We start from the raw sequence: 17,690 nt of genomic DNA on the forward strand, positions 1-17,690 counted from the left end.
ACATTCCACTAAGTTTTACATAATGTTTTTGAAATTTTAAGCTAGTGTCACAAAGTGCAAACACTTCTGCTGGATGCTGTGCACTCTGCTCTAATAAGATCCCTACCTCCACCAGGACCATCCAAAGATTGCATGATACATATACATTACCAAATAGTCTTCCAAAGAATATTCCATGCATGTCTTACTGTATATTCTTAACTAACAGACAGATAGTCCTCACATTTCAACTTGATATGGCTTAAGCCCAACTGAAGAAAACTACAGAAATCTAGAAGATGATACACAAACCTTTTTGGATCCATACACTCACTAAGATTGACCATCCTTGGGCCCATGCCTCCCTTTTGGTTTTTCTCCCATCCAACAGCTTTTGGGCAATCTGTTTCTCAAAGATGGAAGTAAAGGAGGAAAGAGAATGAAAGCCTTAGTATCACAGGATAGAAAAAAGTTTTGTTGGATTTTAAATTCTTGGAAAAAAAATAAACCCGTAAACAAATAATCCTCATCTTAGTGTATGTGGCTATACAAGTGTTGCTGGCTTATATCTAATGAAAGCATGGCTTCTTGGAGAAGCACTTCCATATCAGGTGCCTGGTGTGCTGTTTTTGCCTGTTCAGCTTGCTTCAAACCTCAGATGGAGATAGCATCATTCTTCATCGAGCCTCATGATCCTGAACATTAAACAGACTGCCGCATTCAGCAAATTCAGAATTAACTACAATAAGTTTTGCCAAGTTCAATCATCTCACCATATTCCTGAGACTTCATTTGTAAATTCAGTAGGGAATTACATACCCTAATTATACATTAATTAAAGAAATTACAACTACCATACATAAAGCATTTAGAACTTCTTAGATTAGACGAGGTAGAAAAAAATTGATACTGTCCTGTACGTAGAAATTAACTCTGAGTTTATGCTCTAATGTTACAAGCTTATTGCTGTAAAATACATGTCACTGAGACTGAAGAAACAATTCCACTCTGTAGCAGACTTTTACCTTTTTATAAATATACAGAAAATTTACATCACAGAAATTCACTATCATATGCATTTGCCAAGGACCATGCACAAACCTAAAGACTACTTTTTAATCGCTATATATAGCATGAAATACCGTAAACTACCGTCTAATTTCTGTATTTCTTACGATACCAGCACGACTTTTTCCTCAAATATTCTCCTTAAATCTTGTTACTAATTCAAAAGAGAGCTTTTTTTTTAAATAAGGAACCATTTCATTGCAGACATAGAATCTAACCAAGATTCAAGTGATTTTAAATTCATTCAAAATAAGTTAGCAATGATTTCACAGCATTATTTTTTTCCTTCTTCACAGTGATTAAGGATAGAGGAAAAAAGGGAAAGGCTTGTTTTTTTTTTAAAATTGGTTACCTTGGCCAAAGGTTCTCTGTGGAAGTTTTATTTCAAAGATGATGCTGTGTGTTATGTCTCTCACCCCTTGCATGGTTCTGTCTCTGAAGCAGAGCACTTCAACTGTCTGAAGGACACTGCCCCTGGCAATTAAAAAAAACACATGCAACTTCTTTAGTAGGAAAGGAATTTTCTTTTAACATTACTTCAAAAAGCTTCAGTCTCTTGCAGATTCTGAATAAGTTTTTTTTATTTTGTTAGTACTGTAACACTATTGTTCTTATTAGCTATAAAAAAAACAATTGCTTAGTATGTGGACATGACCACTTTGTTGTGAAACAGCTCCAATGAAATGACACTGTCAGCCTGTCCTCTGTTGTTTATATAATGCTGCTGGACAAACAGCACATTTATAGGAATGAAAAGCGGAAAAGTATCAGACCATGTATTAGGTGAAATGATGTACACCTGTACTTCTCCATGGAACAACCAAAACTACATAGTTCTTGATGTAATATCATTTTTTCTCCTTATGTTTCAACTCCAAATGAAAGAATTAGAGCTTTCATGCCTAAAAACCTCTGAATCTTAGAATGTGTAAATTAGAATGTGTAAAGCACTCCAGGTACTTGCACATCCTTCAGCCCAGAAAATGCTGTGCCTGATTGAGGATCTCTTCTTCCTAATGTGCTGTCTGTAATAAAATGTAAAGGCCAAATCTATGAAAATACAACTTAATTATGTTCTTGTTACATTAACCTAATTTTAGTTAAACATAGTTTTATACTATGGTATTTGAAAAGAGTATCTCCAACTCTTACCCAACAAAAAAAATTCAAGATGGTAATTCTAAGTTTTCTTGTAATGTATCTGATATTCAAACTTTAGGGCTACTATTAGTTGGCACTAATTAAATCATAGAATACTTTTAAAAAGATTTAAAACACCTAGAGCCTAAAAGGAGGGTATTGACACGGTCTGAAGCATGCACACATGAGGATGAGGAATAATAGGAACTTGTAACTGACAGAAGTAAAAAAAAAATCAGAGTTAATGCACAAAAACAGAACCACTACAGGTGAGTCATCTCAACATCAGCATATTTCAAAGAATGAAGTTAAGCCTCAGACCCATGATGCAAATAAAATGCCATGGAGAAAAAAATGCCTAATTTGACTCTAATCAAATAAACAATCTCTCTGGGAAATAATAAAATAGATACCATTTATGAGCTGCCAGGATCAGGAAATTTCTCAGTGGCCATCCTGGATAGTGGGATAAATTACATGGATCATAAACTCCAACTGTCACCTGCAAAAAAAATTGCTCTAAATGAAAACTCATCTGTGCATACTAATACTTCGTTCATGATAAAAGTTACCTGCCATTTTTCACGTAAGACATTTGGACAGAAAATGACTACGTGCATTTTACATACTTAGTGTTTACTGCATGGTCACACTAGATTTAAGTCAAACGTTTGCCAGAGCTTTGAGAGTTGCTCATTTTAGCTTCTTTACAGACATTCATATTTCACTACAGTATGTGTACCTTCCTTGCATTCCTTAACCATGACATTAGTAAGTTGTTCCAGTTTCATAAACTAGCAGAAAGTTAATGCAGCAACAGGAAAAAAAAACTTTTTCTTCCAGGGGAGCAAGCTCAACTGGCTCCCTGAACACTGACAGGCTCCAGAGTCAGTATCATCACTGTATCAATGATTCAATAAATATTATCTGACAGTTCTAAAATTTTGGCATATCCCTCCAAAAAAGGCATTAACAAAGAAATACACTCCAGATATTTACAGATTTCTTTCATATATCCCTATCTAGTTAAGTATTCTCCTACTACTGTTACCACATCCAACAAAACCTTAAAATACATGAATACTGAATTTCATTAGATAAACAATAAAAAGTGCTTTACATTATAATAGCATTGTAGTTAGTGATTGGAAAACTTTAATCATTATGATAATACTTTCAAAAACTTATGTTGTTCTTGTTTTGATAACAAGGGAGACAGTAAAAAGACCATGAAGAACCCAGATTTCAAACTGACCATTAATCTAATGTAACTTGGCTTACAGGTAAGAACTTAGACACACTTAACTCTTGACACAGAAATCAAGCCAAGCTGGTGGTCTTCAGCTATTTACCGAATCTATTCATTGGCCAAGCACACTGCCCAGCTCAGCATTACAGACACTCTTCAAATTATTTGTAAATTAAACACGTGCAGGTTATTAAAAGATGCAGAATTCTCATTACCTTTCCTCCTTGGTCTTGAAAGAAACTATCCCACTTTTTGAGCAGAGATATCACCACAGAATTGTCGTGATACTTGATTAAAAAATAAGGCAAGGCTGTAACCCTTTCTGTCTGGCAAAGGTCATCATATGCTTTCTGAAGTGCTTGAATCTAAAAGCAAAAAGATAACTGAAACCAACAGTTGTAATGCTCTTATACAAAAAGATTAAAATTTCTGAATGCGCTTTATTCCCAAATGCTAAAACAATTTCAAAGTTCATTATTACCACAGTAACTGAAATCAAAAATTCAGTTGCTAAAATTGCAATTGTCAATGCAAATTTGAAACGAGCATTGTCACCACTGCAACAAACTGATCTACCAACAGAAGTTTAAAAAAATAATTTTGGTAGTCACAACAGCTTGATAAATAAATCCATTCCCCTCTACTACTAGCATGCAAACAGTTCTCTGATTTGTTTCCAAACTACAAAAATACTCAGTACAGGATTAAGTACTGGTAAACACTGATCACCATACTACACCATAGAGACTTAATCATTCAATCCATTTTGTCATCTATTTCCAGTGTTCAGTTGAAATTCAACCATCTTTGGACAATTACAGGAATATTTTCAGTGTTTATTTCTATAAGAGTAGTAAGGGTCACATGAGAATAAGAGAAGCGTTTTCCACTGAAAAAAACCAAAACTTTCTCATGGTTTCTCAAAATTTTGGTTTCTCAAACCAAAAATTTCTCAACTTCTGTCAGAGAAAAAGGCACATTTGGGAAAGTTGTTTTTTGTTCTTTTGCACTGAAATATGAAACAAATTATGAAAATTATTAATTTTTCTACTAAAATATTACTCACTACCCATTTTTTCTCATCCAATCATACATATTATGAAGAATTTTGTAATTGCTAATGACTAAGCACACACTGAGTACATCCCTTTTAAAACATTTCTTTAAATAGTCGTAAGTTTCAAGAACATGGCTATATAATCAATAAGATGAATAGGAAAAATTAAGGTAAATATAACTAACTCCAAGAATTGTCTGCCACATCTGCATTTAACTTAATAAAGCTGAAACAAAGTGGCAGATTTTATACAATAAAAAGAGGTAAACAAAAAGCCAAATAGAAATAAGGAGATTTTAAAAGAAATTAGGTTTTCAAACTAATTCAATACGTGCTAAAAAAACCCTAATTTTACAGCCCATAAAACCCCTTCATGCTACAGAGTTCATAACATTTGGTATTAAGTATACCTGATTTAAAGAGAACCTGTCACCAAGACACACTGGTTTCTGAATTATATGTATTCCATCAGGGAAGCAGAGAGCAGGGTAGCAAAACCAGTAATAGAAGTGATACTTTTTTAAATCCTAGAAAAAGAATAATAAGATAACAGATATAAAAATTGAAGTAAATTACTGTTTGAAATACTGATCATTATTGATGGTTGATGATACTAACCATCGTTCTTACTTGAAAATGCACCATCGTGATTTAAAAAAATAATGAAAAAATACTAGAAGACTTCCTTTCTCAATATACATTTTTGTTTAGGATTTAAACAGACTGTGTGTACAATACTTTCGTTCTTGTTAATTGGAGCACTATGCATTAGAAGTTTAAATTTGTTGAACATGAAAGTTGTTTTACTACAATCTGTAAGGCAGTCACTCTCATACATTTGAAGAAAACGAGCTGAGATGGCATCAGCATTTTTTAAAGAATATGAGAGAGGGAGTTAGGAGAATCTTACCAAGTAGAGAGAGAGCGCTGATGGCATTAAACTAGGATGCTACTTAATGTCTTTGCTAGCTATGGTGCATTGTGCAAATTAACTATAGCAAGAAGCCTTGGGCCCCTTACCAAGGTCAGTCTCCTAACAAGGGTGTGAGCCTGTCTTAAGAAACTGGTAGAAACTGGTCCTGCGGATGGACAAGAGCCAAGGAGCAACTGAGTCTGTGCAAAGACAAGAGGTCAACTAGCGGTGACAAGGAAGCCATCAACCTTCATCCCCACAATCCCTGACAACCACCACCAGGAGACATTGCGCAAGCGTAGGTGGGAGGAGTTCATGTAAATGACTCCTTGGAACTAATTTTAATATGAAGTGGGGACAGGTTATAAATATGTATAGGCGTATTGTGAAACTTCATGCATATGTAACTCTTTGCTGCATATAACCACAGCAAATAGCTGCGTCAGGCGCGCATGACTTTGGCGGGACTACCCCCCGTGCTGCCCAGCGCTGAATAAACATACCTACTTTACAATCTTACTGATTGTGGAGTCCGTTTTCCGCAAGTCAAATACATTCTAAAATCTTTCATATATGTACATGTGAATGACTTATTAGAGGTTCTGTTTTTTTTTTGTTTTTGTTTTTGTTTTTAATGTTCTGGAATATATTAAATGTCTGAGAATGATCCTAATAACATTAATATAGCAATAATAATCCACTACTTCTCCTACAAAGAAACTACTACTTTTCCATTTCAGTGCTCTAAGTATGTAAGACATTATCATTACTCACTGCAAACGTCAACAGCAGGAACCTGTTCAAGAGCATAGGGTTTTCAAGCGCAGCTCCAGATTTTATCGATTCCCATATCTGTCATTGATTGTGGGGCCAAGAAGGAAGAGAAAGGACAGAAAATACAAAGACAATATGAGAACAGCTGAAATGTTCTCATCATCCAGCTGCAGAAGAAATACTGAAATTAATACTCCCAGTAATCCACTGGGATCTTTTCCCATCTAGTCTCATCCATGCTATTATCCACACTAAAAGGACTCTAAAGGTACCATAGGCATGTACTATCTAACACAAACTATGAATGCTGGGGACCAAGTGGAGAACTAAATCAAACAAAACACACCTCAGCAGGAAAAGTCTGTCATGTATGTGAACTATTAGCACTGCCACAATATAGAACATACTGTGACGCTAATATAGCCCTTTATTATTCTGTTTCATTCATGGGATCTGCAGATACTAGATTTGTGAATAACCTAGTATGAGATTTAACTAAAAAACGGAGACAACAAGGAATGCAATGCACAGCACGTTGGCGAGACAAGAAGCTATAACATATGTGAGAAAGAACTGTTCGATCTTTGCCTTAAAAATAATAATAAATCTGCAAGAGTGAATAAAGCTTTCTGACCTTCCCAGTTTCTCTGAGGATAATTAAAGTTACTGCATTGTATCTGCCACTGACAGGGAAGTACTACACCACAGGAATACAAGCCTTGAGTGAAGATATACAGGAAAACTGCTACTCAAAGCCAGCAGGCATCCAATAAGTCTATTTAAGGAAATCAAAGACTAGTCAAAGTACACTTTCTCCAAAATAAAAAGACTGTCTTTGTCTGATTTTCTCTTGTCCCTAAGCCATGACATTTAATTTAGTTGATTACAGTGCAAGCAGATAAGCCCTTCCTTTGATAGACACCTTTTTCTCACTTTATCTCAATCTTCTGGCTGTTTCCCATCACTTTGTCACAGAGATGGATTGAAGCAACCTACAGTTTAAACCAGACACTTGCTGGTTTCTGGTGTCAAAACAAATTATAAAACGTACTCTGGCACCTCTGGTAGCACCATGAAATTTAAATTGTGGCTTAGAACACGAAATTAAGTTCTCCAAGTATAATTTGCTATTCTCTTGCAAAGAACAGTAAAAAAAATAGAACAAGTATCAAACTATTGTCTCCATAATAATTTAAATCCTGAGGCTACTATATGGGTGAGTATGGACAGTATATTCAATATTCAGGTCAGAGACTATAAAACGCTTCACTGGCTATTTTCAAACACTCTCTCTCTACCAATTGATTTGATTTTTAACCTTACCTCATTTGCTTCTTTCTCCAGAAGTGATTTCTTATCACAAGACTTGAAAGTCTCAAAAGTGTTGGTATTATACAATGTTCCGAAAGCAGGACAGCAACGTGCTGGTATTGAAGCATTCCTGAATAAAACACAGAAAACTCTGGGAATTGTATACTAAGGTCTTTAACGCAGTCAGCAGAAGCAGCAGTTGTTATCCTACATTGTAGGGTTGTTCAGAAACTGAAAAATGATGAGGCACAGTAATAAGAGCTAATAAAAGCTCTACTAAAAACATTTTTATGATCACCATGCTTTATTGAATACGGATTGATATAAGAACCTGTGCAAATGAACATGTACATGATGACTTCAAAAACAGTTCAGGCATCTATATTGTTTCTAGCAAGGTAGCATTGAATCAGACTGAAGGAAGATTTAAAAATTAATTTCAAATATAAACTACTCATGACAAATGTGACATCCACAATGAAAAAATTAAGACTGAACTTTACATGTCAATACTTTATTCACGTCAACAGATATTTAGTTAAAATTTTGTGTTTAAAAAGACACCCCCAAGGAAGCCTAAACCACACAGAAGCCTGAGTAGCTTATATAGTTTGTAACATCAGCAGCTAGAGACCCTGTTTTTTGCAAATAACTTTACAGATCCAATTGATTTGAATCCTTTAACATCATACTCCTGAACTGATGATTCTGATGACTGCTACAGCCCACATACAGCAGTTTGTATATGTGATGTATAGTTTACTTTTTTTTTTTTTGGAAAAGCTAAAATAGAACTTCATCATCTAAACTGACTACCTAAGGTACAGAAACAATTAGAGGAAACTCCTACAGCAGAAGGAATAATTATATGCTATGTAAATGGACTTTCCATCATTTTATTTTTTATAACACTGAGATCAAATACCATGGTACCATACATTTTTCCCTAACCTGAAATTCCTGTTCCCATATCAGAGATTTCTTCCAATTGCACTTTACTGAACAAGCTTTCAGTATAATGCTGAAAGGTCCTTACTTAAAAATGAACAGAGTAAAGAGTCCTATGAAATTATCTCAAAACGCACTATTCCTCACTAGGCTCCTAACATCCTGACCAAACAAGGCAGAGAACGTCAATTTTGTGATCTACAACTTTGTGATCCACCAATTTAAAACAAAAAAGACATTAACTATGAAGACCTCTTCTGTGCCTACATTAGTTACACTAACTTAAGCTTTTGTTCTAAAGGAAAATTAAGAAGAGGAAAAAAAAATCTCCCCTCTCACCTCACTTTTGCTGCATACACTGGACAATTTTGTTCTAGCTTTCACTTTGGGAGTAAAAGCAAAAAAAACCAAAAAACACAAAATTCCAGTCAAAGGTTAAATACTTTCAAAGATATCACAATGTAACAACCAGGGATCGTAAAAGCTATTTTGAGATCTTAATTCTAAGAAAGAACATTCAAGTAAATAAAGTTCCACGGAAAAATTTAATCAGATGACTGAAATATCCTTCTTTACACAGAAGAGCCTGTGAAAAGGGGGGAAAAAAGGGTATTATATAAACACACATAAACAGTGAGTGAAATTGAGACTTGCCAGCATATTTGAAACCTGGCCCTTCAGATGAATACACTACTTCAAAAACAGGGTGTTAGCGTTTGAGACTCAGAGCAGCATCTCCACTGTTATAAAGTTCATGAAAATGTACGTTTACATATAATTTGCCCAAGTGACATTCTATGTAAAAGCATTACTGTTATACAAGAAAGTGTCTCCATATCTGAATTAAGGTAAGCCACGATACACTTACATATCAAAGGCACTGAATTCCAATGTCAGGCGAGCTGGCAAGCCCAATGGATCACCTAGACAAAAAGAAGCAACATGCGTCTTTTAAAGAAAATACATGTATTTACAAAAAGAGTGAATAATCAAAGTTATCAATTACCCACAGACACACCAGAATTCACAGCTCATCCAGCAGTGTTTTCTAATTCTAGCAATGTTTCAGCAAAATACCTAAAATACGTTACACAGCTACTTAAAGGAATGACAGGAGAAACCCAAACTACTAAGCACGATGTTCTGTTTCTGCCTACCATTGTAGTAATATCCTTTGATAACTTTTGGAGTCTCATCCAGTCGGTACTCATTGAGTTTCTTCTGGGTTAGTTCATGCCAGAATCCTGCATCCAAGGCACTACTGAAGGGAGCAAACTGCAGCTTTGAAATTCCAGGATCTACAGGATGGTGTGCCTCATTACTGGCAGTTGCCATGGTTGTAGTTCACTGTTAAACAAAGAAACAAGTTTTTGTAAAAGCAGACAGGCCGTATAAGCATATACTCAACTGACCACGATACTCTTGGTTACTTAAAGTTTCTCTTTAATACATTTCGTTGTATTAAAGTATAGAAAGCCTTACTCCTCTGAACATCTAAGTAAGTTCTACTTTTCAAGTCATTCATCAGAGGTCTCCGCAGTCAAAACAAAGTCCTTCCAATTTCTTGTATGTAAAGTTATACAAGTTTATGTTCTCTTCGGCCAAGCTACCTAACAGGACCTGACTTTCTGACACTCATTCCATGATTTCTGCTATTACATGGGATACTGCACGTACTTCTGATTTATAACTTGTACAGTGCTGCTGCTGCACATAAAAATAGTAAAACACTACACCCTATCTATATAACAGAAAGAATGCAGACTAAAAAGCTCTCAGTACTACTTAAGTTCTGATGGCATTTAAAATCCAAACCAACACTTCATACATTTCATTTAACTGGGTCTTCTCTTCACCTCTCAGCCTGTGATGAGTTAAAGAACTTACAGATTAGCAGTAAAACGAGCAGAGGAAAACAAACCAAGAGAAGTCTTGCAGCCAGTGAAGGGCAAAGCTGGAAACAGAACCTAAAACTTCCTTAATAGCTTCACTTGCCATTTGAAAGTCAATGTGATATACAAATCTAGATTTTCTTACAGGTTTTCCCTTCTATAGACTTTGTGCAAGTAGAACTTTTTTAAAGAATTAAAAAATCAGCAGAAATCACTATTCCATATCAGTATTCCTATAAGCCGAATCTTCAATTCACGACACGGTTTTCTGAATTTAAGACTCCACACCAGAATGAGGAATATATTAGCTAAACTGGGCAACTGCGTGCCTCTACTTCAACCACACATAATGATCCCCTTGCTCACATTAGCACTAGCATCCACTTTGCCATGAGGTGTTTCAGCCTTCCCCACCACAACTCATCAAATAATGTTGACATTCTCTGCTTGAGAAGCTCCTTGTTACTGTCAGTATTCCTCTTGATGCCTATGCCTATATAGGTTAAGATGCAAGTTTCAGAGACAGTCCTTGACATGTGGAGGAACAGCACAAAGTATTCAAATGCATACCCGGGGGAGGGAAGGTCTGCCTGTTATGAGTTCCACTGCTTTAGACTATCTAGGTAATTTAAGCAAAAATGTTGCAGAACAAGGACTTGCTAGATATTAAAAATAAGATGCAATACATCCTTTTACAAAGCTAGTAACTGCTGCTTTCTAAGTGCAGAAAGGAAATCAACCGCTACCTTTTTTGGTTTTATTCACAATGCCTATCAAATCAATTATTTGAATTCTGGAATAATAATTTGGAAATTAATCCTTCAATTACCAAATTTTTAAAAGACTAAAACTTTAGTTTGCACAACATAATCTCATGCGATTGCTTTTGTTACTGGCCCTTCACAAAACCCCTGCTACCTTTACACATAGATCAATGGTACGATTCTAGATACAGAAAAATCGGGATAGGGCTCCTGTGCTGTAGCATAGTTTGGATTAAATTGAACAGTTCCAAGATTACTGTTCCATGAGGTCACTTGTGCAACAGGATGAGCTTTCACAATTCTCTTTCATTGTTTTTGGAACAGGGGTAAGGGAATGAAAGGTGCATTTAATTTCTTAGTGACTGTCAAATTGCCAACCTCTTCCCTGAAAGAAATTCTCAAATGTGCCAAAATTGTTCTAAGAAAGTCAAAGTTATGCATTTCCTTTCACAGTATTTTCTTTAAAAAAGTCGAGGTAATCCATGCTATTCATTCTACGCTAAAATTATACAGATTATCTCCTTCTCCTACTGTAAAGGCATTTCTTACTTTCTGGTAAATTATGTATTTTTCTGGTATAGGTTTGATGATTTCCACGTTTTTCCATCGAGGTAATGGTATATTTCAGTTCTGTCATTATGTCTACTTCAACCAGCATATTACAAACATGCCATTTCCTTTCACTTCATTTTATTTTTCTCCTATTTTCTTAACAGCTGGAATTTGTGGTAGCATGAACTACTGAAGGCTTACTTATAAAAAACTCTCATGCCACTTTTATTAGCATGAAGAAAATTAGTTTCTTGAAAATTTCCGTGTACAAGGACTATAAGTAGTAGAATTGATTATATGGAATTTTCTGACCATTTTCATAAACCTTTTTTTCCTGCATGTAAGATGTAACAGTCACATCAATGTACGTATTAGTAACTAGTTCATTTAACTTTTACAACTACATAGGTCTTAAGCTTTACAGAATTTTTTGTTTGTCAACTAAATACAAAAGAAAACTCATCGTAAAATAGGCAAACAATTGTGTGTTGTGTAGACATTAGCAATACCTGAGTCGTGTTACATTGCATGTCACGCCAAGATTTCTATAATAACGCTTTTAATCAGAGGTTCAATAGCTGCCTGGTCAATATTAATCCATTAAACCCTCTCCTCCCCTCTTTGCTTTCTGAAGCAAGTTTGGAAATACTTAATACTTTTAATACTTTTTATAACTAATAACAAAAAAAGCAAAATAAAGTCATTACTTTCCTTGCCAGACAACCTCTATTATAAATAGAGGTTTACTCGTTTTCAGTTTCCTTTAAGTTAATCATTTTACCAGCATAAAAACAACATGCTAGGTAATAAAAGCATCTCCTATACCCAGGAGAATTAACCATTATGTAACTGCTGCTCTTGTTCAGCCTTTGAAACAGGTAAAGCTTTTACTTTAGCTTTTTCTATTATTAAGTACACAACATATGCAACAACTGAAGTGTACTATCAAACATTTTCAGTGACCAAGAAGCCAGATGACAAGCCTTGGCAGTAGTGGAGTACCATACACTGAAAATTGCCACCTAAAAGCATCCACTGGGACGGAGTGACTTCCTACTTATTGTCATTATTCCTGTATCTAAATCATTGCTATTATGAAACTGGAAGAACAAAACCAGGGGACCTCACTACGCTATACAGATGTAAACAGAACTGCATAGACGATCACTTCTGATGCATTGAGACTTCTGAAAATATTCTCTAATGCATTTTGATGTAAACACTCACTCATGTAGTTTCTTAACGCAGGATCAATGAGCCATGGTAAATGTGTAACAATTTTTACTATAGTGAAATAACACATACATGTTGCAGATACATTTTATGGAACTCGCACACAGAAACTCACGTGGTGTTACCAGTGCTAACAGCCAGCCACGAGGAGAGCATGAGGAATAAAGCAAAAGATCCATCAGAAGCGTTACGTGCAGAGCCAACCTGGAATTTCACAAGAGCCCCGCTGAGAAGCGTGCTTGAAGCAGGACGTACCAGCATGCTTCAGATACCCCCGAGCCGTGTGCGGGCAGGGAACGCAGCCGGCGCAGTTAGCAGTGGTAACTGGGAGAGGAGAGGCACTGCCTAGGTCCTTGCGCTTGCTGTTAAACCCGCAGACACACAAGAGCCGTTCTAACGTAGGAATGCGCACAGCCAGGGCACACACCAGGCCTTCCAGTGACACCTGCCCTCCCCCTGAGGACGGACGCTATCACTGCGCTGCAAAAATACGATTAGCGGCTTAATTCCCTTTAAAACTACCACGAAGCTATAGGCTTAGAACCAAACGGGCACAACCCCTTAAAACCCACACGCTTTCTCCACAGCGCAGCCCTGGCGCACAGCACGAAGCGCGCTGCGGACCTCGCTGCCTCGGAAGGGAACGGGAACTCCCCGCCGCTCCCCGGGGACCGCCTCACGCCCGGGGGCCGCCTCGCCGGACGCCCGCTGCCCCTCAGGGCATCCAGCCCGCGGCGAGAGCCGCACGGCCGCCCCGCGAGGCTCCCCCCGGGGGCACGGCCCCACCGCGGGGCCCGCCGCCGCCTCTCGCCCCCGCACTCCACCGGGACCGAGGGACCGGGGCTGAGGGGCCATGACCGTTGCCCCGGCTCCCGCCCCTCAACGCCCGCTCACCGCTGCCCCGCGTTGTACTTCCGGCATTACCGCCGGCCCGGCCGAGTAACACCGCCCTGCCGCGGCCACGTGACGGGGGGGCTCCCTGTCAGTCAGGCGGGGCGGGCGGAGAGGCGGGCGGAGAGGCGGGCGGAGAGGCGGGCGGAGAGGCGGGCGGAGAGGCGGGCGGAGAGGCGGGCGGAGAGGCGGGCGGAGCTGACCCTTAGCGCCCCTGTGGGGTGTGAGGGGTCCATCGCGGCTGGCTGGCTGCGGTCCTGGCGTTCTGGAGAAGCGTTCCGGGGTTCCAGAGTTCTGGAGTCGCAGCTGACATTCTGAAAGTGATCAATGAAATGTGTGGTGCTGGAACACGGGAGGATTTCGAAGGTTGTGTCAGCAAACGCCCTCAGCCCGGGTGTATCTGTGCTATTCAGTCCCGCAGCTGTTACCAATAGGTTCAATCCCTACCACAATATGGGCACGTCTCCACAGGCTGTGCGGTTACCTCCAGTAAGCTGTCAGGGAAGCAACCTAAGGAACACATGGATTCAGCAGGTGGACCGCAACCTGAGTTAAATCCCAGCAGCAGGGCACAGAAAGTGGTCAACACATTACAAAACAGTCCACAGCTGCTCTCAGGGGCTTTCCACTCAGGCTGATACCAGGGCTGGTGATGTTAATTAACAATTACTTAATAATGTAACATCACCACCACCCACCTGCATGAGGAAACCCAGCTCAGGCCCATAGATGACACCAAACTGGTACGCTGCAGGACTGGGCTACCGTGAGGAGCCCCAACACCTGAGGCAGGTGTGAAGCCTGCAGGTGGAGCAGGTTAACTACAGGTTAACTATTGGTGCCATCTGCTGCATCACTGTGGGCTGGGGACACCCTGGATAGCAGCTCTGTGAGAGGGCTTGGCTTCCTAACAAACCCGCTGAATGGGAGTGAACAACGCAGCTGGGAGTGTTGGGGCTGTAGTGACAACCTAGCCAGGGGCTAGCGTGACTACTTCCCTCTCCTCCTCAGCACCTCTGAGACCACATCTGCAGTAACGTGTCCCCAGTTTTGTGGCTCTCCACAGCTTCCCTTCCCCAGTGCAGGAGATGGACCACAAAGTGGCCCAAGACCAAGCAGAGGGTCACCGAAAGGGTCAGAGGGTTGGAGCATATGACATGAGAGGCTAGGAGAGCTGGGTTTGCTTAGTGCGGAGAAGACAAGGCTAAATGGGATTTAACTCTAGTCTCGCATACCCTAAAGGGGTGTTCCAAAGAAGATGGGGGCAAATCCTTCCCAGAGATGCACAAAGTAAAGATGGAACGAAATAGTCACATACTGCAACAAAGACAATTCTAAATATGGACTGAACATGTTTTGGAGACGATAACTTTCCAGACCTATGTAGTTCAGATTAGATTCTATTATATGGTTTAAAAAAATAATACGTCTTTGGGTTTATGTAGTGCTTTCCATTTAGGGATCTAAATGATTTTTATACAGCATTCTCAGCAAATGAGATCACAAAGTACAGGCACACCAGCAAAATTATTTCCTCAATTTTTTGACAGAAAAATACTGTCAAAAGTCACCTAGCCCTATGCTATACACCTTTCACTGCTGCAGAGGTGGCATACTTAAAAAAATCTGTTTTAGCAAAGAATGCAAGACATAGTAGTGGTAGCAATATGCTGAAAAAGGTATTGACTTGCATTTGCCATGTTGGTAGATGCCTGTGAGCACCATCAGTAATTTCTCTGGCACAGGCTGCTGCCTCTCCTATAGGCACTCTGCTGTGAGACAGAGCAACATTTGTTACTCCTCAAGTGACTGAGTTGAGGGGTTATCCATGTCTAGTGAAGAAGAAATTAGATTGCCAGGTAGGAGACCTGAGTTCTGTTCCCAGGTCTGACTGTGCTGTTTTTGAAGACAGCATTATGCCTGATCAAAACAAATACATTTGATTTTATTAGATTTACTTATACAGTAAATATTCATTTTAATTATACAGTATCAATGTATAGTAATGGGTGCTGTGTATTCCTTTTAAGGCATGTTTCAGTTGAAACACAACAGAGTTTAAACAAAATATCTCAGTAAACAAAACACAATGGAAGGAATACAACAAATTTTGAAAATAAAAATATTGCTAGACTTAGCAGATGTCCATATGATTTTAATCATTACCATATATAAGCATACATCTCTTTAGTGGTAACTCTAATACTTTTTAACTGGTGGACATCTCAAATGGCAATTTAATAGTAGACTGGTACATATGGTCATGTGTCTGAGCATGTGTAAAGTGTACATCACACATTTGCTTTTTTATATTTCTGTTTTAGACTGTCAGATAACTGTGTAGACATGGTTTATTCTGGTGTCAGGTATATATAATTTTTTTTAAGATAATTTGGAATTTGGGATAAAGATTGTAAACTATTTTCATGAGCTATTTCTCACACAGTGTAAATTGTATTTTTTTCCCCTTCTAATTCTTCAATAGACAAATAATTTGATGAAAATTAATAATTTTGTCATTGTATGTAATGAATAAACAAAAGTAAATGTGCATAGTATTTAAACTTAAGTGGCAGTTCCAAATGGGCTGATTCTTATTCTGGTGTAAGGAATGCATGGACAGAAACTTTCAGGTGTATTATTACACCTCATCTTTAGTTAGGAGGCTTGTCTTCTAGCATCTCTGGTAGTGGTGGAAAAATATAGCAATCTGCAGAATTCAGGACCTGCTCTATCCAGAGCTGTCTGTGGTGCTTCTGTGTTAGTCCTTTAGGATTAGAAATATATTTTTAAAGCAAATCTTTCAGTCATTTTCATTTACTGTGCTGGCACAAAGAGCGTCACAGAGTGGTTTCACAGAGAATGTAATGGACATCCTCTTAGTTATGGAATTAAGCCAAAGTGTGCACCAACACTAACATTTCCTTTATTGAGTTCCACGTTTCCTGAAAATAATATGGAAAACGAAACATGTACTAGATGGCAGGATCCACTTCCTAACTGCGTCCCTCCCTTAATAAACTTACGTAATACACGGTACTGGGATTGGCACTAGCAGCCCAGAATTCTGCTCGTTGCCCGCTAGATGTCACAATTGAAACAGGAAAAAACTGGGAGAGGACATTTTTTCTGTCTCAAAAGCTGATTGTTCTTACCACACCTTAAACAAAGTAGAACTCCAGTCCAAGAAATTCCAAGAAATTTGTTATGTTCTTTTAAAGCTATGACTCCTCTGACCTTTTTTATTAACTGGAAAACATTGAAAATATTTATAGGAAACCACACCTGGAATATTCCATTGAGGCTTGGCCCCACATGGTAGTAGGCTTCTCCATTCCTTACCCTAACTTGCCTTCCTCTGCTTCTCTTGCGTCTAGAGCCATTTAGGATTGTTTTTTTTAGTGAAACAAACTGGTAAATCCTGTTACATACCTGGCTACCTGAAAGTTTCAAATAGGAAGTCTTCCATTTTCCTGTTTTATTATTGCCTGTTGTATGTATCACATCTGAGAAGCCTACTGTGACAATGCTGCCTGTTTTTGTCATTGCCACAGTGACACTAAGATTATGGATAAAAACAAAAGGATACAAAAGCATCCAGGCAGCTATATTTGCCTAATTTTAGCTATTCTGTGTTTAAATGTTTTTTAATCGTACCAGAGGTATTCTTTGTTTTAATGGTCATCATTTTTAGACCAGCTTTCACTGATTTTGTTTTAGCTGCTGTTTCATGTATTAATGCATTTTAAAGTAAGAAAAGTCAATTGTCATGATCAAGAGGATAGCCTTCTTGCTAACCTAAGTAGCCCGTAGGTGAGCACGTTTCAGCTGTGTTAACTAATAAACTAATAAACGTATTAAGTAATAAAATTGTGGCTGAATTAGGATGCTGCTTCTTTGATTTCCTCAGGGCTCTCCT

The 17,690-nt window shown here is 38.2% G+C and overlaps 1 protein-coding gene across 10 annotated transcripts in view; it reads right to left on the minus strand.

Annotated features, from left to right (window-relative positions):
• Positions 1–13,887, minus strand: part of ATG7 (autophagy related 7) — a 102,293-nt gene extending 88,406 nt beyond the window's left edge. For 2 of the 10 annotated variants that reach the window (XM_040569035.1, XM_040569031.1), the window contains exons 1-10: positions 13,775–13,887; positions 9,597–9,786; positions 9,308–9,362; positions 7,504–7,621; positions 6,181–6,258; positions 4,904–5,020; positions 3,652–3,801; positions 2,601–2,689; positions 1,400–1,521; positions 292–382 (exon numbers count right to left, since the gene is read on the minus strand). In XM_040569035.1, the coding sequence (XP_040424969.1) occupies positions 292–382; positions 1,400–1,521; positions 2,601–2,689; positions 3,652–3,801; positions 4,904–5,020; positions 6,181–6,258; positions 7,504–7,621; positions 9,308–9,362; positions 9,597–9,774 (998 nt within the window). In that variant the 5' untranslated portion in view covers positions 9,775–9,786; positions 13,775–13,887. Of the gene's footprint in view, positions 1–291; positions 389–1,399; positions 1,522–2,600; positions 2,690–3,651; positions 3,802–4,903; positions 5,021–5,513; positions 5,533–6,180; positions 6,259–7,503; positions 7,622–9,307; positions 9,363–9,596; positions 9,787–12,995; positions 13,085–13,135; positions 13,520–13,774 lie in introns of those variants that run through there. The other 8 variants (XM_040569032.1, XM_040569028.1, XM_040569036.1 and 5 more) reach the window with 7 other exon arrangements.
• Between the last annotated feature and the right edge of the window lie 3,803 nt (positions 13,888–17,690).

This window comes from Cygnus olor, chromosome 10 (assembly GCF_009769625.2).
Source record: "Cygnus olor isolate bCygOlo1 chromosome 10, bCygOlo1.pri.v2, whole genome shotgun sequence".
Lineage (NCBI taxonomy): Eukaryota > Metazoa > Chordata > Aves > Anseriformes > Anatidae > Cygnus > Cygnus olor.